The sequence below is a fragment of the Malaya genurostris genome, chromosome 3, assembly GCF_030247185.1.
Source record: "Malaya genurostris strain Urasoe2022 chromosome 3, Malgen_1.1, whole genome shotgun sequence".
In the NCBI taxonomy this organism is placed as follows: Eukaryota; Metazoa; Arthropoda; class Insecta; order Diptera; family Culicidae; genus Malaya; species Malaya genurostris.
The window spans coordinates 296395084-296421370 of NC_080572.1; the positions used below are offsets into that span (position 1 = coordinate 296395084).

General features: G+C 37.9%; 1 protein-coding gene across 2 annotated transcripts in view; it reads left to right on the forward strand.

Annotated features, from left to right (window-relative positions):
• Positions 1-26287, forward strand: part of LOC131435237 (uncharacterized) — a 401022-nt gene that overhangs the window by 183954 nt on the left and 190781 nt on the right. For both annotated transcript variants that reach the window (XM_058602906.1, XM_058602907.1), the window contains exons 5-6: positions 10255-10380; positions 12279-12383. In XM_058602906.1, the coding sequence (XP_058458889.1) occupies positions 10255-10380; positions 12279-12383 (231 nt within the window). The remainder of the gene's footprint in view (positions 1-10254; positions 10381-12278; positions 12384-26287) is intronic.

Sequence of the window (26287 nt, forward strand, 5' to 3'; positions counted from 1 at the left end):
CAGCTCGTTATCTCTCTCCATGTTGGTACAAAAACTTCTAATTTATTGTTGAAAGAACCGCTTATTGGGCCTAGGAACACTACCGTAAACATCCAATTAGGAAGGATGTCGGCCTAGCTGACCACATCGGGCAGCACACGTACGCATGAACCCTCAGAACCCGGTAGCAAGCAAATAGTGTCTAATTCGAATCACTTTGTGGTTTGTTGTTGTTTTTTTTTTCGTGTGTGCTACTCGTCCTGTGCTCGTCCTCGCGATATATCATCACTTGAGGAGGCATCAGAAACGAGGATTTATTCGGGCCTCGACGAATGAAAAATAGAACAAACATATCGCGCCTTGGAACAACAAGCCGAACAAGTTTTCCTCGACTTTGCGTTCCTCTGTTGGTCCTTGTTGATGTGCGAACGTGCCTAACATGACAACCTTGGCGCCACAATTCACTGCGTTCTCTGTTCAGTCACGAATAGAGGGGAAGCACATATTTTTTTCTCTCGCTCCTAAGACTCTTCAGCTTTCATGACCGGACCGCGGGGAGTACTTGTAACATAACGGCTAAATTAATTATTTACACAAAAGGCACTCTTATATCTTGAAAGTCGACGTATTTTTTTCTCCGGATCCTCTACGAACTGCCTGGTATAGTTCATCATACTTGGAGTGTTTCGTGAAGGTCGGTCGGCACTGTTTTTTTATTCCCATTCCAAGAAGAAGAACAAGATCCCATTTCGCTGATCTACGGAAACTCCGGCTGGGAACAAACAAGCAGAGCGACCAACGGACAGCTATTATAGAACTGTTTTGTGTGTACAGCCCACCTCCACTGTCAAGGGATGAACTCTCTTAGAGGCTTTGTTCTATTTAGCTTGCCTTCGCTAGGAACTAGAAGTATAGATGCTAGCCTATTGAGATAAGTATCGTCTTGCCCGGAGGAGGATGGCAAAAGTTTTCTTGTTACTATCGTTGAAGAGAATGTTGACGCCTCCGTAGCATGGTTTCGAGATGTTTTGGCTAATTGGGTCCTTGGGTGGATTTTCAATTGGTGCACATCCGGAACTTCGATGCTGTTGCCACTCCGAACGGCACTGCAGTTAATAGGGAAGCTTCTGAAGCTGGTTGCAAACAACAGTCTTTGTCGAGCTTAGGCAGCGTTTACGAAACAAACCGGTGATGTACAACAATTATTGGAATTGCCATGCTATTGAATAAACATTTTTTTCTTTCGAATCATAAGAAGTAACGAATAATCCCGTCATGAAGCAAGCCTGACCCCGTATAAGATCTATTTTTTAATAGCGCTTCTCCTCCACTTTCCAGCCAATAAACTGCGAAACACTGTTTAGATCCAATAAAGATAAAGTCTATCCTCCATTGTCAGTAAATCGTCAACAAGCACCAATAAAAGAAAGTCCCCGCTACTCTCCTCGGTACACCCGACAGACCCATCGGAGCAGCACTGCAACGCCCGAAGGGCACCGCTCTTTCTCGGAAATCAATTTGCCCACCATTTCCCCGATAATGTGAAAGCGTTACAAAAATAAAATCAACATCGCCCGAATACTTCGAATGATGATGCCACTGATGGCCGCCGTCTTTCGTCCCGGTTGCCGTTTTTTTTCTTCTTGCTTCTCTCGTGGCATTGGTTGAAGGGAAGGAGGGGTCCATTCATCGGAGCATTTCAATTTACTGTCCATCTCGCCGAAATTGTTCACTGCTTCTCAGAACCGTCCCACAGCAAAGAGCAGGAAATGACTTGGATGTTCTCAGCGCAGGGGCGGTGTGCCAGGGAAGCCAGAGGTCACGCTCATACTGACGCATTTTCGCACAAATGTCCTGTCAATTCAGCATCCTAGCATCCTCCTTTTTCGTTCCGAAAAAAAGCACTGGCCGAGAACTTTCATCGAGCGCAGAAGGAAAAGAAATGACTGAACAATGACGGACGGCACTGGAACTCATTCCGGTTGGAGATTTTAGGGCACGTTGCGCACTTTTTATACGTGCTGCCTCTATTTTTTGTATACTTTATTTTCATTTTTCTCCACCCCCCCTCCGGTGTTTTTTTTTTGGTTTTCGGGCAACAACAGAATGTTACTCAATTTAGTTTATTTCGTCAGTCAGCATTAGGAACGGACAGTAATTGCTACGATGAATGATCGTTCGGGCGAACGAGCGAAAATTAGCGCTAGTAAATGTCAGTGTCATGTTTGGCAGTACGTTTTTTCTCGTATTTACGTGCATTATTTTGTAAACATTGGTAGTACAGGTAGAATCTAATTTGTCATATGAAACAATAGATGAATAGATAATTTCAGTTGTATTTTGAATTTTTGGCTAGGTTATTTTCGGAGTTTTTGTCGAATGCCATTCCGACGGAGATCTTTTAAATGAAAGTGTCCTCTCATTGAAGACTAATTTGCGACAACGAGTCGATTCGTTAACCATTCCTTATCCACATAAACTTCTGGAAAGTGGAGAAATCTAGATTTTTGCCTTTTTCTATAGAAAGGTATTAGAAAAACCGACATTCGAACGGAGCCTCGGAGACCCATAGTGTTATATACCATTCGACTCAGTTCGACGAGATCGAAAAATCTCTCTCTCTCTCTCTCTCTGTGTGTGTGTATTTTTCGAAGATATTTATACGCGCTCCATTTTCTCAGAGATGGCTGATCCGATTTTAACAAACTTATGCTTGTTTAAAAGCTACTGTAGGGCCATTGATCAAGTTCGAAGATCAAATGGCTGTGACTTTTGGTTCCGGAGATATGATTGTATAAGTGACGTAACCGACAAAAAGCGTTGTATTTGAACGCGCTCAATTTTCTCAGAGATGGCTGAACCGATTTTAACAAACTTGGGCTCGTTTGAAAGCTACTGTCCGGCCATTGATCAAGTTCGAAGATCAAATGGCTGTGACTTTTGGTTCCAGATATATGATGTTATAAGTGACGTAACCGACAAAACACATTGATTTTTACCGCTCTTATATATATGAGGGTGCCAAAATTTTGGGATCACCTCTATTTTCGTTAAGCTCTAGTGCTCAAAAGTTTAAGCACCTCGAAAAAAGCCTTCATGCAAAATTTGAGCTAAATGGGACATGCGTAAGGGGTGCTGCCCGGTGGTAAAGGTTTGACAATTTTCGATCTTGAAAAATCACCATAGGGGGGAGCACATGAAATTTCCAAAATCGAAAATTTTGTTTGATGCCAAAACTCCTAAACCTGCATAAAACATCAAAATTTAGTGTCATCTCAAAAAAAAAAATTTTGAAAAAATCTACTTTCTGGGACTTTGATATTTTTTCTAAGTCCCAAAAAGTCGACTTTTTCAAAAAAAATTGTTTTTCGAGATGACACTAAATCTCGACGTTTCATGCAATTCTAAGCCTTTTGACATCAAAAATTTTTTTTCGATTTCGAAAATTTCATGTACTCCCCCCTATGGTGATTTTTCAAGATATATGAAAATTCCACTAAGTGGACTAAGAAGGCGTTTTTTAGATTAGCATAACTGTTCTCATACAAATAGGCAACGCAAATGTCAAGCACTAGTTGGGAAAAATGATGCTGACTGTATGACATAAACACTGAAGCATGCTTTTGTGAACTACTCGAATCAATCTGAATCAATTGATGTCAAAATTAGTTTCCGAACATATTTAATAAAAGTAATAAAATATAGTAATATAGTAATAGTAATAAAATATAATAAAAGTAATAAAAATAGTAACAAAAATTAATAAAAGAAATATATATTCATGAGACTGTTATGAAAGAAGAGAAAGGCATTATCACACCACTAGGTGAATTAGGAAGGGTTTTTTGCCTTTCTCATATAGAAAGGCTATGCAATCACTGTGAAAATCGACTTTTTAACCGAGGCCCGGAGGGCCGAATGTCATATACCATTCGACTCAGCTCGACGAACTGAGCAAATGTCTGTGTGTGTGTGTCCGTCCGTGTGTGTGTGTGTGTATGTGTGTGTGTATGTAACAAAAATATGCACTCACTTTTCTCAGAGATGGCCAAACCGATTTTCACAAACAAAGATTCAAATGAAAGGTCTCATAGTCCCATAGCCTGCTATTGAATTTCATTCCGATCCGACTTCCGGTTCCGGAGATATAGGATGATATGTACCAAAAAAGTGAAAAAAATATGCACTCACTTTTGTCAGAGATGGCTGAACCGATTTTCACAAACTAAGATTCAAATAAAAGGTATTATGGTCCCATAGATTGCTATTGAATTTCGTTTAAATGTGACTTCCGGTTCCGGAGTTATATGGTAATATGTGAAAATTTGAGAAAAAGTTTACACTCAATTATCTCTGGAACAACTCAACTGATTTTCGCAAACTTAGATTCAAATGAAAGGTCTTATAATATCCTAAAAATTTGTGGAACATTTTATCTGGATCCGACTTCCGGTTCCGGAACTAAAGCGTGATAAGTGGAAAATTACCAATTTTATTAGTATTTTTCCACGAACGATGGTTAAAAACAGGTACAAATCCCATAAAACTGTCTGATAAATTCTTCTAGTTTGCAGAGCTTGTTAGTTTGTGGACATAAAAACTTAATTCGGCACTACTGGTCCCCTCTTTTCCTGTTCCGAGAGCACCGACAGTGGAGAAGAAAAACTCATAAAACTAAATTCACTTCGATTTCTCTGCGATGCTTGAACCGATTTTCACAAATCTTGATTTGAATTAAAGTTCATACTGTTTTTAAACCTACTGTGAAATTTCATCTGGATCCGACTTCCGGTTCCGCAGTTACAGGGCGATGAGTGTCAAAGTTTTCAAATCGCCATATAGAGTGACAATATGTACAACACCGAAAGAAGAAGAAAACACAAAACGAACAAGGCGTGCTTGTTCTATTTCGTACACGTTGTGTAGTGATGTCAATAATAATAATAATAATCCTACTACATGTTTCATGCTGCTGATTCATGCTGTTTAGCACGCAGTAGTAACAGAAACGCAGGTTCGTTTCGTTAGATTTAGTTTAATTGGTTTAAACGAAATAGAGCATGAGATAGTAAGTATAAGTTTAACTACGTTCAAAACTGTTCCAATTTGTAGGTCATATTTGTTGGTAGCAAACGAACCAACTTCGGCTATTCCGTTCATCTGAATCCGGTTTCGAGAGAATTGGAAATAGTGATTAGAAACTGCAAAAAGGATCTCACTCACTTTTCTTGGAGATGGCCGAATAGATTTTCACAAACTTATAGGTTCAAAAGAAAAGTCTTACAGTTTCATACGGAATTCCTTAATTTGTTGTGGATACTACTTTCGGTTCCGGAACTACAGGTTAAACAGGATTTATAGAGTTCGTGCGATTAGATCCAAACAAATTATCCTATTCCTATTCAATAAACAGTTGTTTTTGCGAATTTCACGGTTATGTTTATGATGTAATGAGTAATATGAGAAAGGCATCATTACACCACTAGGTGGATTAAAAAAGGTTTTTTTGTATGGAATTGGAAATTTTCCACTCAATGCATGCTAGATCTTCGATGATTGTTTGGCGAGTATCGAGTTATGCAATGCTGCTGCCCGCTGAAGACCAAACAATGAATACTAGATTATTAGAAAAACCGTTTAGCACCAGGTGAGCTGGTTTGTGTTAAAATTTTACTGAGCCTACTTGATTCGCGGTTTTGTCTTTTTCATATAGAAAGGCTATGCAATCGCTGTGAAAAGGTCTTATTACCTCATACAATTTTATTGTATTTCATTTGGGTCCGACTTCTGGAATTGCAAGGAAATATGTGCAAATTTTTAAAAAAACGCGCACTCAATTTTTTCGGAAATTTCTCAACCAATTTCTTCAAGCTAAGAAGCAAATAAAAGGTCTTAAAATTGTTAAAAAAGTCCTAGAAAAGTTGATCCAGATCCGACTTCCGGTACTACAGTGCGATTTGTGAAAATTTTCAATTTCAGTATTTTTTCACAAGCGATGGCGAAACAAGGTGCACAATTTTATAAAGCTTACTGTTAAACTCATCTTGTTGGTAGATCTGTTTTCGTTAGTGAATATATAAAAAAGTACTTTGGGGCTACTAGTCCCCGCTTTCCGCTTCCGAATAATAGAGAAGAAAATCTCCAAAAATGGAACTCACTTCGATTTCTTATCAACGGTTAAGTCGATTTTCACCAATCATGATTCAAATTAAAGCTCTCATTGTCTTAAAATATACTGTGCAATTTCTTCCTGATTCGACTTCCGGTTCCGAAAGTTTAGGGCAATGAGTTTCAAAACATTCAAATCGTCATTCAAAATGACGATGCAAAACTATTACGCGACGGTACATGTGGCTATATTAGTTACTTACAAAACGTTACTTACTATATTAGTTACTTACAAAACGAACCAACTTCGGCTCTACTGGTTCCAAGTTCTCGGTTCCAGAAGTACCGGAAATAGTGGTCAAAAATTTTAAAACGAGACTCACTCTATTTTCTCAGTGATGATTTGATCGATTTCCACAAACAGGTTTAAATATAAGTTCTTATAGTCTCATAGGGATTAGGGTCATTTCACTGAAAGTTATTTCGCCGAGTCCTGCAATTGTCTTATTATATTATAATTGGAATTGGTTTAAAATAAACACAAATGAATGATGATACGTTAACGCCCGTTTGTGTATTTCTTTAATAAAGATTAATTATTGTGCTCTTGAATAAAGATTGATTCATGAACCTCTGAACGGAGTTCCCAAGGAAACTTGTTGACTATTAGCTACTAAGAATCAAAGTAATTCCATAGATGTATCTACTAGGCAAATGTATGTGGTATTTTCCGTTTATTAAGTGAAAAAAATCTAATGCAGCTACGCCACATCGTTTTGGTTCATGTGCTGTCCGACGTCGCAACCGCTCGTTCGTACCTAACTAGATTAAAGAAACCTAGCTTTGAGTTGACCGGGTAAACGATGCGGTTACAGGTTTGTATGCAGCGAAGGCCTCGCTTCCGACGTCGGGTCGGTGGTCGATTCAGCTGGCGTCGCCTCGGCGGCTTTGTACCGCCGAACCATCTGGGCTTCGATTATGTGGCTGCGCCACATCAGTTATACAGGAGACGTGACCCTTTCGGCTAAATGACCTATTCGGTGAAACGACTTTCGGCGAAATGACCCGCTCCCAAAGAAAACTACAAACATCTTAGCGAAATACTTTCACCACATAAGAATAAACGATGAAGACCGCGTATGAATTGAGCTCACCACTACCTAAAGTTTTGAAAAAAAAAAGAGAGATAATACCAAAGAAACAAAATATTTTTTTCCACATTAGACTACTCTTAAAAGCTCGAAATATAGAGGAAATAAAAGAACAGATTCTTCACCTTGTAATTCCGGAACCAAAAATTGTATCCGGATGAAATTCTAAAGCTTTGTATGGAACCATAAGCCCTTTGATTTGAACCTAAGTTTGTGAAAATTGGTAACGCTATATCTGAGGAAAGATAAATGAGTAATCAGCTTCGGTGTTGGTTTTCGTTTTCTTTATGGCGTGTGCGAAATCAAACAGTGCACGCTGTGTGCATTGTTTGTACAGGCGAGTTGTGTTTTCATCTTCCGTGCCAGCACGTACCGGTTTTGTATCGTTCGGCTGTTATTGCGTAACCGTAAGTCGGATTTGGATGAAATTTCACAATAGCTTTTCAGACAATATGAGCTTTAATTTGAAACAAAATTTGTAAAAATCGTTTCAGGCATCGCTAAAAATTATAAGTGAGTTCCACTTGTGGAGATGTTCTTTACCTCTTTCGGTGCTCCCGGAACAGGAAATGGGAGACCAGTACTGCCAAATTAGGTTAATATGCTCACAAACTAACAAGTTCTGCAAACTAGAAGAATTCAGTCAGTTTTATGTGATTTATACCTGTTTTCGCCATCGTTTGTGAAAAAATACGCATAAGGAATGTATCGAAAATAAGCTATCCACATACATTTGTGTTGTACGCATGTATTTGTTATAGTTTTTTATGCTCAGATTACAGCATGCTGTGCGTTTGGCTGTCAGCTTTTGTTTATTTACTTGTTTGTGCGGTTGAAATTCTGCGTTTTCAAAATATCGCGTATTGCAAAGGAAGTGAAAATTAAGGTTCTGGACACATGTGGCTAAGTGAGAAGGGTATTACTATGCGAAAGTTGACGAAGCGGTTTGAAATTCATCATGCCAGTGTTAAAACCATCATTAATAATTTTGGGGAACACTATTCTTTGGATGAGCTACCAGGAAGAGGCAGAAAACCCGGTTCTTCCAACCCGAAACTGGACCAGAAAGTGGTATCTCTAATCATGAAGAACAAATCAATGTCAGTACGTAGTTTGGCCAAAAAAGCAGGAACGAGTGTTGGAATGATCCACAGTATCAAGAGGCGAAATCACCCGAAGACCTACAAGAAGCAGAAAATCTCGAAACAAAGTGTAGAACAGAGAAGCGAGCAGCAACAAGTGCCCGGAAATAGTATTCGCGTCTTTTGTAGTGTCCGGATGCATGCGTTTTGATGGACGATGAGACTTATGTAAAAGAGGACTCAAAAACCCTTCCAGGTCCACAATACTTTACTGTCGTCGTTGGGAATGATGTGAGCGATGCGGACAGGTCGATTCAAGTGGAGAAATTCGGTCGAAAGGTACTGGTATGGCAAGCAATATGTTCCTGTGGTTTGAAGTCAACCATTTTTTACACTACCGGAACTATAAATGCAGAAATCTATCGATCTGAGTATCTCCAGAAGAGATTGCTGCCTTTATATAAGTAGCATAATACACCTCCACTGTTTTGGGCCGAATTTAGCATCGGCTCACTATGCCAAAACCACTCTCCATTGGCTTGCAGGAAAGGGTATAAATTTCGTTGAGAAAAATATCAATCCACCAAATTGCCTTCAGCTTCGACCCATCGAACGTTACTGGGCAATCGTGAAGAGTGTCTCCAAGAAAACTGGTAAGACAGCTGGGAACATGCAGTTCAAAGTTCAAAAAATTTTGGGCTTAAGTGACCTAAAAATGGGATGCAACACTTATCCGGAACTTGATGAAGAGTGTTCGATCAAAAGTTCGAAACTTCGTGAAGGAATAACTTAAATTTCATCCGGTTCTCATTGTGCTCAAATTTAACCCCGTACAATGAAGAATCAATTTTTAGTTTGAGTAAAATATCGTTTTGCCTTTCTCATATAGAAAGGTTATGCAATCACTGTGAAAACCGACTTTTGAACCGAGGCCCGGAGGGCCGAGTGTCATATACCATTCGACTCAGCTCGTCGAATACGCAAAATGTCTGTGTGTGTATGTGCGTATGTGTGTATGTAACGTTTTTTTGCACTAACTTTGGCTGAAACGATTTTCACAAACGTAGATTCAAATAAAAGGTCTTGTGGTCCCATACCATACTCCTTAATACTATTTGGATCCGACTTCTGGTTCCGGAGTTATGGGGTAAAATGTGCAAAAATATGGAAATATGTGTTCTTACTTTTCTCATAGATGGCGCGACCCATTTTCATTAACTCAGGTTTAAATGAAAGGTAGTCCCATACGTAATTCCTGAATTTCATCCGGATCCGACTTCTGGATCCGGAAATATAGGGTAAAGAGTGTTAAAAATGTTATACCATTACTGAAATGGCGAAAAACAGTGAAAAATTTTCTAAATCGACCTTCAATCTCCAATTGATAGTTTTTATCAGTAGACGATCAAACAAACCGATTTCGGTTATTCTTTTTGAAATCGAAGAAAATTATTTTGAAGAATACCACAGTATTATATATGATAGTATGATTGATATGAGAAAGGTATCATTACACCACTGGGTGGATTAAAACAGGTTATTTATCTTAATTTGAAAGAAAAATTTGTGGATAGCTTATTTTCGATACACTCCTTAAAATTGAAGATTTTCCACTTATCGTGCTCTAAGCTCCGAAACTGGAAGTCTGATCCGGATGAAATGTTCTAGAATTTTTTAGATAACTTCAATAAATTTTGTTTGAGTCTTAGTTTGTGAAAAACGTTAAGGCCATTTCCGAAAAAAAAAAATTTAATGCCCATTTTTTCCTTAATTTTACATATCACTCTATAACTCTGAAACTGATAATCGGATCCTAATGAAATTTAATAGCAGGCTATGGAACCATAAGAACTTTATCCATGAACTCGTTTCTGTCCCTATAAATCAAAGTATTCACCTTTTTATATTAAATATTTTTGTTTCGTCTTTTTCAGATCATTTTTGACAAATTCACCGTTGGTCGCTTCGATGAAGGTCTCATCGATCCGGACATGGATTCGAGCGACGCAAGTCTAACCAGTGGAGGTGATTTGCCCGGTTGCCCGGAAGGTTTTATGCAGGTTAGTTGTTTGCCATTTTGATAGTAACATCATCAATCGTACCGTTTTTTTCCCCGAACGAGCAAAACTTTGATCAATATTCTTTGATTGTTATATTTTTTTTGTTTAATGTTGTACCATACTCCCAATAGTCGCGTACAACCAGAAAACCAACAATTGCGCTATCCTGTTTTTTTTCACCGGATCCCTTGAGCATAAAGATAGCGCATGATTCCGATGTTTACCAGCGCAGAGCAATGAGTAGCTCGGAAGAACTGTGTGAAATTCCTGCTTACTGCAGTAGCTGTCAGTGCAAACACGGAGAGTTTTTCACCCCTGAGAAAATAGCGAATTCCGATGTCGCTGAACAAAACATTATTTTATGGTGTGCAAACACCAATACACAAAGTACAGATGCCCGACGATGAAAACATACATTCATTTTCCGTCAGACACTGCATCTGTTTCGGTTGTTCTCGTTGGGGAGAAAGAAAAAAAAGGCGAGGTGAAATGTCAGTGGATTTACTTTTCCGAACAGGACAACGGGCGGAGGTGGGGAGAAATACGGTCAAAACTGTGATGAAACAGAACATCAAGTTGTAATTTCAAATGGCAAACAGCGGTTGTTAAATTGCATTACTTTGTTCGAAAGTCAGGGGTCTGTCCGTACGAAAAAACTCCATCGAAGCTGTCAGCTGTTTCAATTTCGTTAGAGCAGTCTGACGTGAATGAATGGGATCCTGTAACCTATATCCTTCTCGTGTCTCGTTCAACCTGTCAACTGATTTAATATCCCTCGTCTACAAGCAGCGCACCGTGCAGCATGAAACGGGAAAAGGTGTTTCGCCCCCTCCCGGACAGATAGATCGTACTCAGCCGCCACCACCAACTTTCTCCATGGTTGCCGTTTGGAAACCAAACTGACAGCAAAGTCCCAATGTTTGCAGTAGGAGAGCGTAGGGTCGTTCCCATAGGTGGCTACTGTTCCGGTTGAGGTTCAGGTTGACGGGACAGTCGGTGGATAGCAGTGGTAAACTTGCTTCCAACAAATGCATCAGCAATTCATTTCCGTTTGACCTGCCTGCACCGACTCTGACTTTGCTTCGAGGTGTGGAAAGTGTTTGGAAAATGTTATTGAAGTTCACTATTCGTATCCTTCTTCTTCTTCTTAGGGAGCAATCGTCTTCCGTTATTTCTACAGAAAACAGCAAAACTTTCAACGGGGGCTGTTGAAACGAGTTGCTGACTATTTTTTCTCTCTCTCTTCTTCTTCTTGCCATCGAGCTTCGTAATATTGATTGACTTTTCCTGGAAGCCAATTGTACAACTGCATGCATGAACTGACAGTATCAGTTGTAGTATAAAATGGGTAAAAGTTCATCAGTATGAATTCCGCACCCTGCCCCGTTCAAGTTGCACATTTCTTGGAAGCAGAACAAGGCAAGACATTGATAATTCATGCCTTTCCTGTTCCTTTGATAAGGTAGTCTCTGACGAATGGAATTAGGTATGTTCAACTGGAAGTCCTGATTCTATTCAATTGATTCGAAATATGTTAGAAGTCTTTCTAATGCGTTTACGGAATAGATACATGCATGTCTATGCGAAATTCACATACAGAAACTGGAACCGACCGACACTGTAGACTGGAATAAAATGGCCCAACAAAATCATTACAGTTATCAACAATATGTTTCGAAAAACATCTTGTTACCGTGTTCTTCCTTCACATAACAACGCACTGAACATTGTCTGTAGCATATTACAACCCATCGAATCACTAGGCTATTAGCTTTTAGCTTCCGGAATTGGCCCCATCAAAATGTATCCAACATAGAAACAGCCTCCTCACCCAAAACATACCAACTAATCATTCCGTTATGATTCTCTTTCTCTACCCCCTCTCGTCCGAAAAACAGCTCAGCGAACTGGGTCGTCCCTTTACCGGTGGTTCCTGGTGTGGCAAAGCATCCGGCCATCAGCTCTACTTCAGCGAAACGGCAACGGTGACAGCATCTGTCAAGGTAATTCTACTCACATTTTCCCAATCCCGACCGACCGGGGCCGGCTTGTTTAGCACGTTGGGCGGGAGGACTTGTTTAGATGGCAAAACGAGAATGGATCTGCAATAGCTGATAGGCCGATGTGGGACAGGTACCGCTCGATCCGTTATATGCTAATCTACACCGGTGGCACTGAATAACTAGATGAGCAGACAGTTACGGAAGGGGGACACGGACGATTTTAACTGGGTCACCCCCACCATCATCATCATCATCGCAGAGCTAGGCTTGCTTGGGTTCCATAGCATAGCAGACCTGTGTGAAAAGGCCGGAAAAGTGACAGGAAAATCGCCTGCCGATCTCGACTGCTGGTCTGCGGATCTGCGGATGGTTCTAGGTATAAGTTACGAAGCGGAATAAGACATTCCTTCGTTTGAGGTCGGAATTTTAATGAAGAGAAGAAGATGCTGGGGGAGAAGTGGAGAATTGGGCTGATGTTTTGCAGCATCAGTGAATATCTTATCTGGCAACGACAATTGTCACGTTGGGTTATGATTCGTGGCGCTGTCGTAGCAATAGTAAATCATGCCGTTTTGTGTTTTGTGAGACGCTTTTATCCGTTTAAATTATTCTTACTTCCTGAATGACTCTGGACTATGGCGCTTTCGCTTGTCGCACAATCCAATCAGGTTGCGACTCCAATTTCAGTGAAATGTAACTGGATTTGATAGCAGTTGGGGTTGAAATTGGATTAGTTTTGGCTTCAAGCGAAAATAACGTCAAAAACTTGACATAAAACGAGGTTTTTCGATAATTTTACGAAGAATACTGATAAAAAAATATATAACTAACATGAACTGCTGATGTATCGAAATCTGCAGACATAATCACACTTTTTTTGTAATTTTTCACCGGGAAACAGTTTAAGCAAATTTAGTCTAACTTTTTTTTCTACTTTATAAAGTATTAATTCAATAATATTTAGTCAAATTTCCGGATGTTAATATTAAACAATTAGACGGTAACAGAGCATTCCCCGAAACCTCTTTTGACAATCACGTTGCGCGGTGAACACGATAACTCGGCGTAGAATTATCTGAAATCAAAACTCTTCCTAAATATATGTCGTTCGCAAGTTATTATTTTGGGTTTTCTAACAGTTCGTGGCATGTTTAATCAAAGAAAGCGATCTTGCGCTAAATTTTCCGCCAATTTTTAAGGGTAAAAAACTACCATAATATGAAAATGGAAAAATTTAAAAAACGCCTGGGGAGACATGTTAAGACCAAGAAAGTATGAACTACCAGAAAATGTACTTCGAAAGTGGCTTCAAATTTTTCGCGAAATAAAAATATTTTTTAAATTTAAATCGATTTTCGTTGTGTTGTAATGCATGTGTGTGTAATGCATGTGGAAACCGTCCATCATATGGCTATTTTCGAAACGGATGTGAAGAGTAAGTGCAAGAAAATGAAGTTTGGGCTAAATCCAAGATGGCGGTTTCCGGTTTATTTATATTGCTTGAAACTCCCAACAATACGGGTATTTTCTGAACGGGATTGATGAGTAGATGTCGGAAAACAATTTTGGAGTGGTTCTGAAAATCAAGATGGCAACTTCCGGTCTATTGATATTCCTTGACAATACTCACAATATGGATATTTTCAGAACAGATTTGTTGTGTGGGTATCGAATATAAGATGTTTGTAGTCGCTTTGAAATCCAATTCTTTCCAAAAATACCCTCATTGTAAGGGTTTTCAAGGAACACCAAGAAACCGAAAGTCGCCATCTTGAATTTCGTTATTTGGGAATTGGTTCGTAAAAAGAGTTACGTAAAAAGAGGTAACGTAGAAAAAGTGTGCGTGAATGGAGGTTTGGGTGTATATTCTCCGAAAAAGATATTCCAAGATCCATTGATTACTTGGAATATTGTCCTTAGAGATTACACTGTGTCTCAGCCATTCAAGGACTTCCGTGAATCACGAGTATGAAACGTGAAGATTACGTTCGTTAGTGTATTTTGTTATTCTGGTAGATCTTAAGGACTGATCTTCAGGTAGTTTTTGAACGGTGTAGATCATGCACAATAATGGGATCTTACGAGTACGGGCTGACGACAATAAGTTCATTAATGCAGCTTCGTATGCTGGTTGATCTTTAGGCCTGATCTTCAATATACACTTTATGCACCGATTTTTTTATGGAGAATTCTTGGATGCCCCCGCTCTTTACTAGATTCCATGATATCAGACAATTCTGTACTGTACATTTCATAAAATTCAATTCACTGAAGCATGTTGGATTTTTTTTCTATAAGTATAAGCGAATATTTCCTTCATCATACTTTTTTTGCGTTATTTCAAATAAAACGCGTAAAAAACTCGCATAAATTGAGGTTTTTGTGTTTTGTTGTTAGTTGAGTGCATCATAAACTCACTTTGGTACCGGAAATAGTCATGAAAAACTCCAAAATGTACCTCACTTTGGTTTCTCAGCGATGGCTGCATTGATTGTCACAAGCTTAGATTCAACTTTTATTTGCATCCGACTTTTACACTCCAAAAAAATTTGAATTTTACAGGTGACTTAATCCCTCATACGATGTAATTCATAAAGACCTAATTTGTCAAATGACGGAAAATTTTATTTGTAATGACTTAATGTCTGATGAGTTTGAATTTTACTGGTTTCGACTGTAACTTGCGTTCTACTAGCAGGTGCGCCTTTATGAATTTAAATGCACCTTTTACCAGCCAAGCAGATGCATGCTTCTGTGGCTCAGTCGATTAACAGACGTACTTGCGATCCGATGATTCTAGGTTCAAGTCGCGGCTGTTGCTATCAGTATTCTTTTTTTTATTTCAATGAATTTCTTGTTATGGAGTTTTAGGCACAATATTAAACGTTCTTCCACGTAAATTTGCGTGAACTGCGACGCTCCATTTATGTGCATCTAATAAAATGAAAAATCACAGGGTTTTTGTTTAAGTGTGTAAATAAACTTATTTACTTCTATATAGAACTTATTTTGATTTCTTAATGATGAACATTCGGCGAAATGACCCTTTCGGCGAAATGACTTTCGGCGAAACGGCTTTCGGCGACATGACCCTGATCCCATGTTGACATCAGCAAGACCTGTCCTGGTTTTTTGGGTCCCGAGATACCGAAAATAGCCATCCAAAATTCATAACAGTAAGCCTGGAAACTGGGTTAGGATTGGCATCAAGCGAAATTACATAAGACTATTCTAATGCTCTACAAAAAACCCTTCTAAATCCACCTAGTCGTGTGATAATGCCTTTCTCTTCTTTCATAACAGTCTCATGAAAATATATTTCATACTTTTATTAAATAATTTCGGATACTAATTTTGACACCAATTGATTCAGATTGATTCGACTAGTTCACAAAAGCATCCTTCAGAGTTTATGTCACACGGTCAACCTCATTTTTCCAAACTAGTGCTTGACATTTGCTTTGCCTATTTGTATGAGGAGAGTGATGCTAATCTAAAAAACCCTTCTTAGTCCACAAAGTCCTAGAAAGTTGATTGAAAAAAAAATTTTTTTTTTGAGATGACATTAAATCTCGACGTTTCATGCAGTTTTAAGAGTTTCGGCATCAAAAAAAAAATTTTCGATTTTGGAAATTTCATGTATTTCCCCCTATGGTGCTTTTTCAAGATCAATAATTTTCGAACCTTAACCGCCGGGCAGCACCCCTTACGCATTTCCGATTTAGCTCAAATTTTGCATGAGGACATTTTTCGAGGTGCTTAAGCTTTTGAGCAATAACGCTTTACGAAATAGAAGTGATCCCAAAATATTTGCACCCTTATATATAAGAGCGGTAAAAATCAACGTGTTTTGTCGGTTACGTCACTTATACCTTCATATATCTGGAACCAAAAGTCACAGCCATTTGATATTTGAACTTGATCAATGGCCCGACAGTAGCTTTCAAACGAGCCCAAGTTTGTTAAAATCGGTTCAGCTATCTCTGAGAAAACACACAGACATTTTCCGATCTTGTCGAACTGAGTCGAATGGTATATAACACTATGGTTTTTTCCAGCAATTCTAATACCTTTCTATAGAGAAAGGCAAAAAGCATGTCCTAACATTCTCCAATATATATGTAGAACCCTAACATACAATATTCGTTAACCTTGCACCGTAAATCCAATATTAATCAAAGTAAGCGAGAGATTTTCTGGTTTCAATTTGGAAATTCTAAGAATTCATTGAAAAAAGTTATGATTTTGGGAGTCTCTTATAAAAAATTAATCATATCTCGACACCAATGCATTTCAAAGTGTTCATGTCTTCGGCATGTTTTCTTGTTTAAATATGGTCTACAACTTTTTTAAAGACTTAAATACTCTATCTCGTTTTATATGCTAAAATTTTTTTTGAACTCACTTGTAAGTGGATTAATTTCACCTTAGATTATATTAAAAGAAGTATAACAGTTCGGCTGAAAAGTTCGTAAAAAGTATCGTTTAATAGAAACACACATTTTTTTGCCAAAATTCGTTTTTATTATTCAACATAATTGCCATCAGAGGCGATACAGCGATTATAGCGATCTTCCAACTTTTCGATACCATTTTTGTAGTACGATTTGTCCTTTGCCTCAAAATAGGCCTCAGTTTCAGCGATTACCTCTTCATTGCTTCTAAATTTTTTACCAGCGAGCATTCTCTTGAGGTCTGAGAACTGGAAAAAGTCACTGGGGGCCAAATCTGGAGAATACGGTGGATGAGGAAGCAATTCGAAGCCCAATTCGTTCAATTTCAGCATGGTTTTCATCGACTTGTGACACGGTGCATTGTCTTGATGAAACAAAACTTTTTTCTTCTTCAAATGAGGCCGTTTTTTTTTTTAAATTTCGTCCTTCAAACGCTCTAATAACGCTATATAATAGTCACTGTTGATGGTTTTTTCCCTTTTCAAGGTAGTCGATGAAAATTATACCATGCGAATCCCAAAATACAGACCCCATAACCTTACCGGCCGATTGTTGAGTCTTTCCACGCTTTGGGTTCGGTTCATCGCGTGCAGTCCACTCAGCTGACTGTCGATTGGACTCCGGAGTGAAGTGATGGAGCCATGTTTCGTCCATTGTTATATATCGACGAAAAAAATCGGTTTTTTTTCGATATAACAGCTCCAAACACTGCTCAGAATCATCAATTCGTTGTTGTTTTTGATCGATTGTGAGCTCACGCGGCACACATTTTGCACAAAGCTTTCTCATATCCAAATATTCGTGAATAATATGTCCAATACGTTCCTTTGATATATTTAGGGTGTCAGCTATCTCGATCAACTTCACTTTACGGTCATTGAAAATCATTTTGTGGATTTTTTTCACGTTTTCATCGGTAACAGCCTCTTTTGGACGTCCACTGCGTTCATCGTCTTCGGTGCTCATATGACCAGTACGAAATTTTGCAAACCACTTACGAACTGTTGCTTTACACGGTGAAAAGTCTGGATAACACTCATCAAGCCATTTTTTGGTATCGGCGGCACTTTTTTTCATCAAAAAGTAGTGTATCATCAACACACGAAATTCCTTTTTTTCCATTTTTTTTCACAATAACAAAAGTAGCTTCACTCAAAATGCAATATCCCACAAACTAATAATCAGACAGCTGTCAAATTTATACACGTATCTTTTGAAGGTTGGTACGAACTTTTCAGCCGATCTGTTACTATATCAAACATAAATTCTTCGGAAGGCTCCAAAATCAACCCCCGAAGCACAAATAAAAAAACGCATATTTTGACATGATTGGGACCACTGTGCGATGGCAGCGATTAGGTTCAAATTTTATTTGGATCCGATTTTCGGACTTTGACTAACTTAGGCTCGAATAAATGATTTTATGATCCTACTGCCTAGTAATAAAGTTTTTTTGGATTCGACAGCCGGTACAAACATGATAATTGTTAAAACTTTGAAACCGTACTTGTGGCGATGCCAAATCAGTATTGTGAACTTATCAAATAACCAAACGAGTCTAAGTTTTTCGAAATCGGTGCTTTCATCTCCGAGAAATTTTGTTGCATCGAAGAACACTGGAATTTTTAGGTTACGTCACATATAACATTACATCTCTCTAACCGGAATTGTTCGCCATTACCCTTCCAAATTTGATTAACACAGTCAGCTTTTAAATATGACTTAGAGCAAATTCAGCAGTTAAAAGTACTATATGGAAGATCTATAATAGAACAGAAACTGGAACAAACGTGTCCCCAGCAAGCCGTTCTAGTTTTATTTGTTTGACCAGTTCTTCTGTCAAATTTAAAACTAGTCTACGATGCCGTTCTATTTTTTGTATATTTGAAACACGAGTAAAACACTGCTGGGGCTGCCAGTTTCTCTTGTTATAAAATCCAGATTTAAATTTTGTTACTGACATAAATTATGCATCTAGAACTAGAACACTCCTGAACATACCCTAAGTATATCTAAATTTGTTGTCATCTTCTAGAAAATTGAGCCTCAAAAAAACTAACGCGTTTTGTCGCTTACGTCACTTACACAATTATATCTTCGAAACCAGAAATACCACCCATTTGATCTTCGAATCATCAATAGTGCAATAGTGGCTTTCAACCCGTATTTTTTTTAAAGCCTAAACTTGTTGAAATCGCACTTGGTCATTACATAACATTGTTATTTGAAAACCATTTTTATTGCACGGAAAATATGTTTTGGATGATTACCCAGCACTGAATTCCATTTCAACCGCATGTGACGATTTGCATAATTTCGACGTAAAGATATTGGTCCATCATCTTTTGGTTTCATACCACCAAAAGCATCTCCTTACCATAATATTTCCCTCTCCGTGCTTGAAAAATTCTCATCGCATTCTTTGGCCGGAATGTCCAATTTCTAGGTCACCTAGGTTTTTTCAATCTAATTGATTTTTGTTTCGTCTGACTTCCACTAATTTAACTCTCAGCAAACTCAGCCCAAATTATCATCACAAACTAAATCTTAAATATCAAAACAATAACTCTACTGAAAAGCACAAAAAGTAGTCAAACTGGTTCACTGCATTCAGCATGAGAAAAACCATCACTTTATTCTCGTTGATTCTAACTCGTCCTGTCAAATTCGTTCTATCGAATGGGTTGAATTTTTCATGCAATGACGCCATCATTTTCATTCGGCAGAACGAAATTCGTTTCCTTTTACTATCCGACCGTTTTGCCCAACGAATTTTACGGAACAGTGGCAAACTAGAGGAAATTGGTTGGCTCTCATTATCTGTACTGAGTTGAAGTCTGCTGCTGTTGGTTTTTGCTGCTGCTGCTGCTGCTGCAGAGTATCGTGATATTTACAGTTGGGCTTCACCTGGTGGTGCTTAGCGATTCACCTTCCGGGCACTAATGCAAATTTGACGTTAATGACCTGAAAGGAATGAGGTCCCTGGAAGTGAGGAATTCCTGAACGTCGGGTGTTAGTTTATATTCATAGTTATTAAGACGTTGTTTGGCCCTCGGTTTTCCACAAGTCTGCCTATCATTGGTATCAGTCTTTAAAGAATGGTGCTTGAAGGCGAAACATGGAAAAATGAAAATTCTGAATACACGCCAAGTTGATACGAGTAGGCGGTGTTTTTCGGTTGTGGTTGTTCGAGCGTAGCTTAGTTACCGAAACTAGAAAATTTGCAAGCAAAGTTTGATCATCGGCGAGAATTTCAAATTTATATTTTTAGTATGGTCGAAGAATCACGGTCAGTATTTTATAGTACGGGGTGCCACCTGTGTACATAAATTTTAATATCAATACTAATTAAATATTACAACATTTGTACACTGAAAATCATTTTACCTACTTTTTAGAGGAGAAATCACTTATTCTCGTGCTCTTTTATAAGCTATCCATAATTAGGTCGTTATCTACTCAAACTTTGAGTTGATCGTAAAAAAATGGCTAGCGTGCTTTGTTATGGAATAACACTTGTACTAAACTTACATTTATCTAAATTTTTAGGCCATCACTCGTTACCCAGAATTGGGAAGATGTACTTTAGTTGATTTTGGGTAGATTTTAACCCAAAATTAGGTTCGGCTATTAGTATTGTGAGCTTATTTTATAACCTTATAGTACCTTTCAAAAAGTCTAAGTCTTCCGAAATCAATTTGTTCATCTCTGAAACATTTCAGTGCATTAATAAACACTGAGATTTGTCGGATACGTCACATATAAGATTACATCTGTCGAACCGGAAATGTTTGCCGTAATTCTTCCAAATTTGAGTAGCCTAAGTTCGTCTAAAAAAATTCTGCTGATTAAAAAAATGTTCGGTTAGTCGATCACGTCACTTATACTGTTATATTTTCGAACTTCATCCTAAATTCAATAGTAACTTTCAAACGAGCCTAGAATTATCTAAATCGGCTGAGCTATCCCGAAAAAATTGAGCGGTGATAAACAACGCGTTTCGTCGATTACTTAACTTATACCATTATTTGTTTATTTGTTCGTTTCTTTCAAAACAAAAATAAGCAAAATAATGGAAAAAGAGATATATAAAGGGGAAAAACTAAGACAGATAAAAATAAGAAATAAAGAGAAGAGAAAAAAACAAAATAAGAATAAAAAAAAAAGAATAGAAAATAATGTAAAGAAAAGGAGAAAGAGAAGAAAGGAAAAAAAGAAAGAAAGAAGACAAGACACGAAAAGAAGTTGGATTGAGCGAGGTCAAACATATCAAATTTTGTCGGATATCATTACAAAAATTAAGAGTGAATATTTTGCTATCATAAGTTAGAGTGCAACCTTTTCTCTTTATCATAAATTAAGGCTAGAAAATCACTATTCAAACCGACTTTTGAGCCAAGGAGAGTCATATACCATTCGAAGCAGTTCGTGGAGATTACAAAATCGAGTACCATTGTTTTAACTTACTTTTCTCGAACCGACTCTAACAAACTTAGATGGGAGTTATTTCGATCCCAAAGGATTATGATTTCTTCCATACATTCACTTAGATGATTTTCTCGTAAATTAGGACGAAAGATTCCAAAATCTTCCACTGAAAACATTTGAATTTGAACTTTAAAATTACTGGACGATTTGAGTAGAAATTCCAATTTCAAGCGTGCTTTTGACTATCTCGATGTATAGAAATAATATAGGATGTGACATTATATGATTTGTTATATGCTATTCGATTCTGCTCAACGAGATCGGAGAATGTCTCTGTGAATGTATGTGTGTGCGCTATTCAATGATATTCCCTACCGCTCCATTCTCTCGAAGATGGCTGAACTGATTTTAACAAACTTTGGCTCATTTGAAAGCTGCTCTTGGGCAAAGTTTATCAAGTTTGAATTCTAATCACTGTCCAAAAATGTAATGGTATTATTGACGTAACCGACAAAATTTCACCGGGTAGAGATTTTTATTTTTTACCAGGTTCTCGTATGGGAGAATAAATCTCATTTCATGTGAGGGTAAGATTTTGCTATTTTTTTTATCAAGTAAACTCACTTAGGTTAACACCGGACCCCCGCTTCGGGTGAGAATCTCGGAAACAGTGGTAAAAAACTTCAAAAAGAAACTCGCTTGCATTGCGAACAAATTTTCAGAAAAATTTGATTCAAATCAGATTTAAAATTTAAATGTAAACCGGATCCGAGTTCCGACTCCGGTATTGAAGTGTTATGAAAGTTTGAATCTTCATAAGTGTTCCAATAGGTTTTGCTAGCCAACGGTTACAGAAACTCATGTCAACTATACCCATTTCTGTCTTCAGTTTGAATTTTGCATTCATCGTTCATGTGCTGTTCGAACTGTCGATATTGTCAGATCTACAGTGCTGCTCGAAATTACAGCTGCATTTTTTTTTCTTGCGAGAAAGTTTATAAATTGAGTATTTTAAAGAATAGTAGCAGGATGCAAAAAAAGTCCAATGTTATCTTATAACGCAAAAATTATTACTTTTTTTCTGTTAGAAATTATTAGTTTTCTTTGGAACTTTGTATTTTTTCTTCAATTTTGGTGACAACTGCTCCTTGTCCAGGTGTAGAGCTCAACTCCACTGAAAAATGTGCATATTTGTACCGAGATTTCGGTACCACCGTGTTTAATAATTTGTCATGGGGAATTATAGTAGAAAATTAAATATCTGGTGGCCGTCCGACAAATCGACGCTTGTCGTCTAAGTTAAATAATGCCACTTTGATCTCACCACTTCTCAAAATGTCACACCATTTGAGACTTTCACTCAAGGGATCGTGATGATCGTGAATACAAGTACTTTTTGACGGTTTTTCGTGTGAAATTCGGCTTCAATCATTCATTTCTTCTCAGGCAATGGAGCCGAGTGGGTTTTCATTACTACTACCATCATAATCATACAGTAGGGTGCCAATATTTTGAGGTCATCTTTACTTTCGTAAAGCGGAAGTGCTTCGAAGTTAAAAAAAAGGCGGGTGGGCAATGTCAGAGACATAACTGGAGGACGTCAATACGGAAATTCGATGATTTAAAAATGTTTTTTATTGCCTATAATGAAACATATCTTGGGACCTTTTTATTTTTTTTTTAATAGAGTGAAGACATTGTAATATGTGTTTAAGATGAAAGTTTCCGAATCGAGTTCTAGCTATAATTTTAAATCTATCAAAACTTGTCTTCCCCTTTTTTTATGCTCGTTTATACCAAACAGTACCCGGGTTGGCACTTCGATGCATAGGGCGCTGGTCTTACAAACCAATTGTCGTATGTTCGAGCCCCGACCTAGAAGGATTCGTAGTGTCAAAAGAATCTTAGAACTAGCCATGCAATGGTTCTGTACACTCTGAATCGGCTGCGAAGTCTGTTGAAACAAAAGGTCAAATTCCACTACAGGAATGTAATACCAAGTCTTTGCTTTATTCCAAACATTTTAGAAAACTTGAGTTTAAAGTTATTTGTGGTTATCTCATACTACTAACAATTATATCATAAAAATTATGAAATATGTATATCTCCACGATCAAGTTCTACCCATACTTGTAAAGTGTATATTTTGGGAAAGCACCACATAATGAAGTAAGACGTATTTACTTCAAAAAAATCGAGATGACATTTGATTAGGTATATTAGAGTTTAGGTATATTGACTAAAATTCGTCAGATGAGATTGTCAGTGAAACCGAAGTCTCAGTTTTTTTTTGTAAAATGTGGCTAAAATCGATTTCTAACTAAATTATGTAAAAAAAAATATATGTCATAAAACTTAAAGGTTTAGACTCGATATGGTTTGGCAAAATATTTCCAATAATACAAACTCTTTGTATTTGTTTCACATTTCTTGAGATCCTTTGAGCGGATATATAATTTTTTTTCATCAATACATTGTTTCTGGTAATGATTCCACTATTTTGGGACGAAAAATTGACATGTCATCGCTTTATTTTTCGATTTATATGCAAAAATGTGAAAAATTGAAATATTTATATATATTTATAAACTCACCGATTTTTAAGGTTTTCTTTTGATAGTTCAAAACATTGAGCAAAAATTGTAGAAGCAATCGAATGATGTGTAAAACTATACATATAGGTCATCCCTTTGAAATTCGAGATATTTACGATCATTGTGAAAAGTCTCACCTTTTCTGAGATCATTTATCTACAGTTGGGATCCGGGTCATTTCGCCGAATGTCGTTTGGCCGAAGAGATCATTTCGCCGAATGGGTAGTTTCGTTTACATCACATAATGAATTAGAAAAAACTGCTAATTCTGCTTTCTTTGCGTTTCGCCTTCGGCTCGTCAGTGCTTAAAGCAGTTCAAATTGAACTGCCATCGCCCGAGACGTCAGATAGGACATGGCACCTAGTGTTATATCCTTAAAGGGTCACATAAGTAGTGTGGACTTTGCGTCTGCTTAGCGGTTTAACTTGAACTGCTAGGCACGAGATGGCAGTTCAATTTGAACTGCTTTAAGCACTGACGAGCCGAAGGCGAAACGCAAAGAAAGTTGAAACTAAATATGTGCTTTTTTGCACAAAACAAAAAACCCCTAAATGTTCAAACTCTGCGGCGACCAGTAGCCAGTCGTCATTCGTTTACGCCCGAGACGTCAGATAGGATATGGCACCTAGTGTTATATCCTTAAAGGGTCACATAAGTAGTGTGGACTTTGCGTCTGCTTAGCGGTTTAAGTTGAACTGCTAGGCACGAGATGGCAGTTCAATTTGAACTGCTTTAAGCACTGACGAGCCGAAGGCGAAACGCAAAGAAAGTTGAAACTAAATATGTGCTTTTTTGCACAAAACAAAAAACCCTTAAATGTGCTAATTCTGGTTATTCATCAACATTTTCTATTTGTTTTTATGTCTCCTGGATAATCGATGTGGCCACAGAACCGAAGCCAAGATGGCTCGGCGGCACTATGTCGCAACGTTCGGAAACGTTATTAGGATTATGAAATAAAAATGAAATAAAAAAGAAGTACGATTGTAGTTCAACAAAACGGGAGTAAACATTATCACTTTTCATTTGTCTTTATTTCAAATCAATACCAATCACAATATGAAGAATATTGATGGATTCGGCGAAGTGACCCTTTCAGCGAAATGACCCGGATCGCTACAGTTTTCATTATAAACATGGTTAGACCCTATTTATAGTTTTTTTCGGGTATTTTGTTTCTAAAAGTAGTTTCAAATTTAGAAAAACGGTTGACTAACAACAATGTTATGACATTTTCATTGGTTTTTCCTAAACGATCGTCAATAATGATATACTTAAAATAATTTACAAACTTTACAAACTTACAAACATTTCCCCCAATTCCAGCAGTAGGAGTTTTGAGGGCTGTATGACAAAGCAATGCTTGGGAGCAACGTGAAACACGATTTTTTATACTGTTGCATACAATTGTTCCTAAGTACCAAACAGACTGTGTACAGCATAGTTTTTCAAGAAATTTTGACTCGGACCGATTTTAGCACGGTTCGTTTTTGGCAACATAATCGTGCGAATATGACATATGTAAACCAGATGATGGAGAATTTTCGAGTTGAAAGAAATTCCATAATTATATTGTTTTAAACTACTTACAGCAATAAATGCTGGAAGAACATAACAGCCATATACCATTCGAATCAGTTCGTCGAGATCAGCAAATGCGTGTGTGACAAATAATTTCACTAAATTTTCTCGGAGATGACTCAACCGTTTTCTACAAATTCAGATTCATATGAAAAGTCGTATGCTCCCAAACAAGATTCCTGAATTATGTTTGATTCTGACCTCTGGCTCTGGAGCTACAGGGTGATGTCTTCCAACCCGAAACGGGGCCAGAAAGTTGTATCTCTAATCATGAAGAACAAATTTGAATTTGCCAAAACAGCAGGAACGAGGGTCGGAATGGTCCAGCGTATCAAGAGGCGAAATCACCTAAAGGCCTACAAGAAGCAGAAAATCTCAGAACAAAGTGTAAAACAGAAGAAGCAAGCAGCAACACGTGCCCGGAAATTGTATTCGCCTCTTTTGCAGTGTCCGGATGCATGCGTTCTGATGGACGATGAGACTTATGTAAAAGAGGACTCAAAAACCCTTCCAGGTCCACAATACTTTACTGTTGTCGTTGGAGAGGATGTGAGCTATGCGGACAGGTCGATTCAAGTGGAGAACCTCGGTCGAATGGTACTGGTATAGCAAGCAATATGTTCCTGTGGTTTGAAGTCAACAATTTTCTACACTACCGGAACTATAAATGCAAAAATCTATCGATCTGAGTGTTTCCAGAAGAGATTGCTGCCTTTATATAAGAAGCATAGTACACCTCCACTTTTTTGGCTGGATTTGGCGTCGGCTCACTATACCAAAACCACTCTCAATTGGCTTGCGGAAAAGGATATACATTTCGTTGAGAAAAATATCAATCCACCAAAT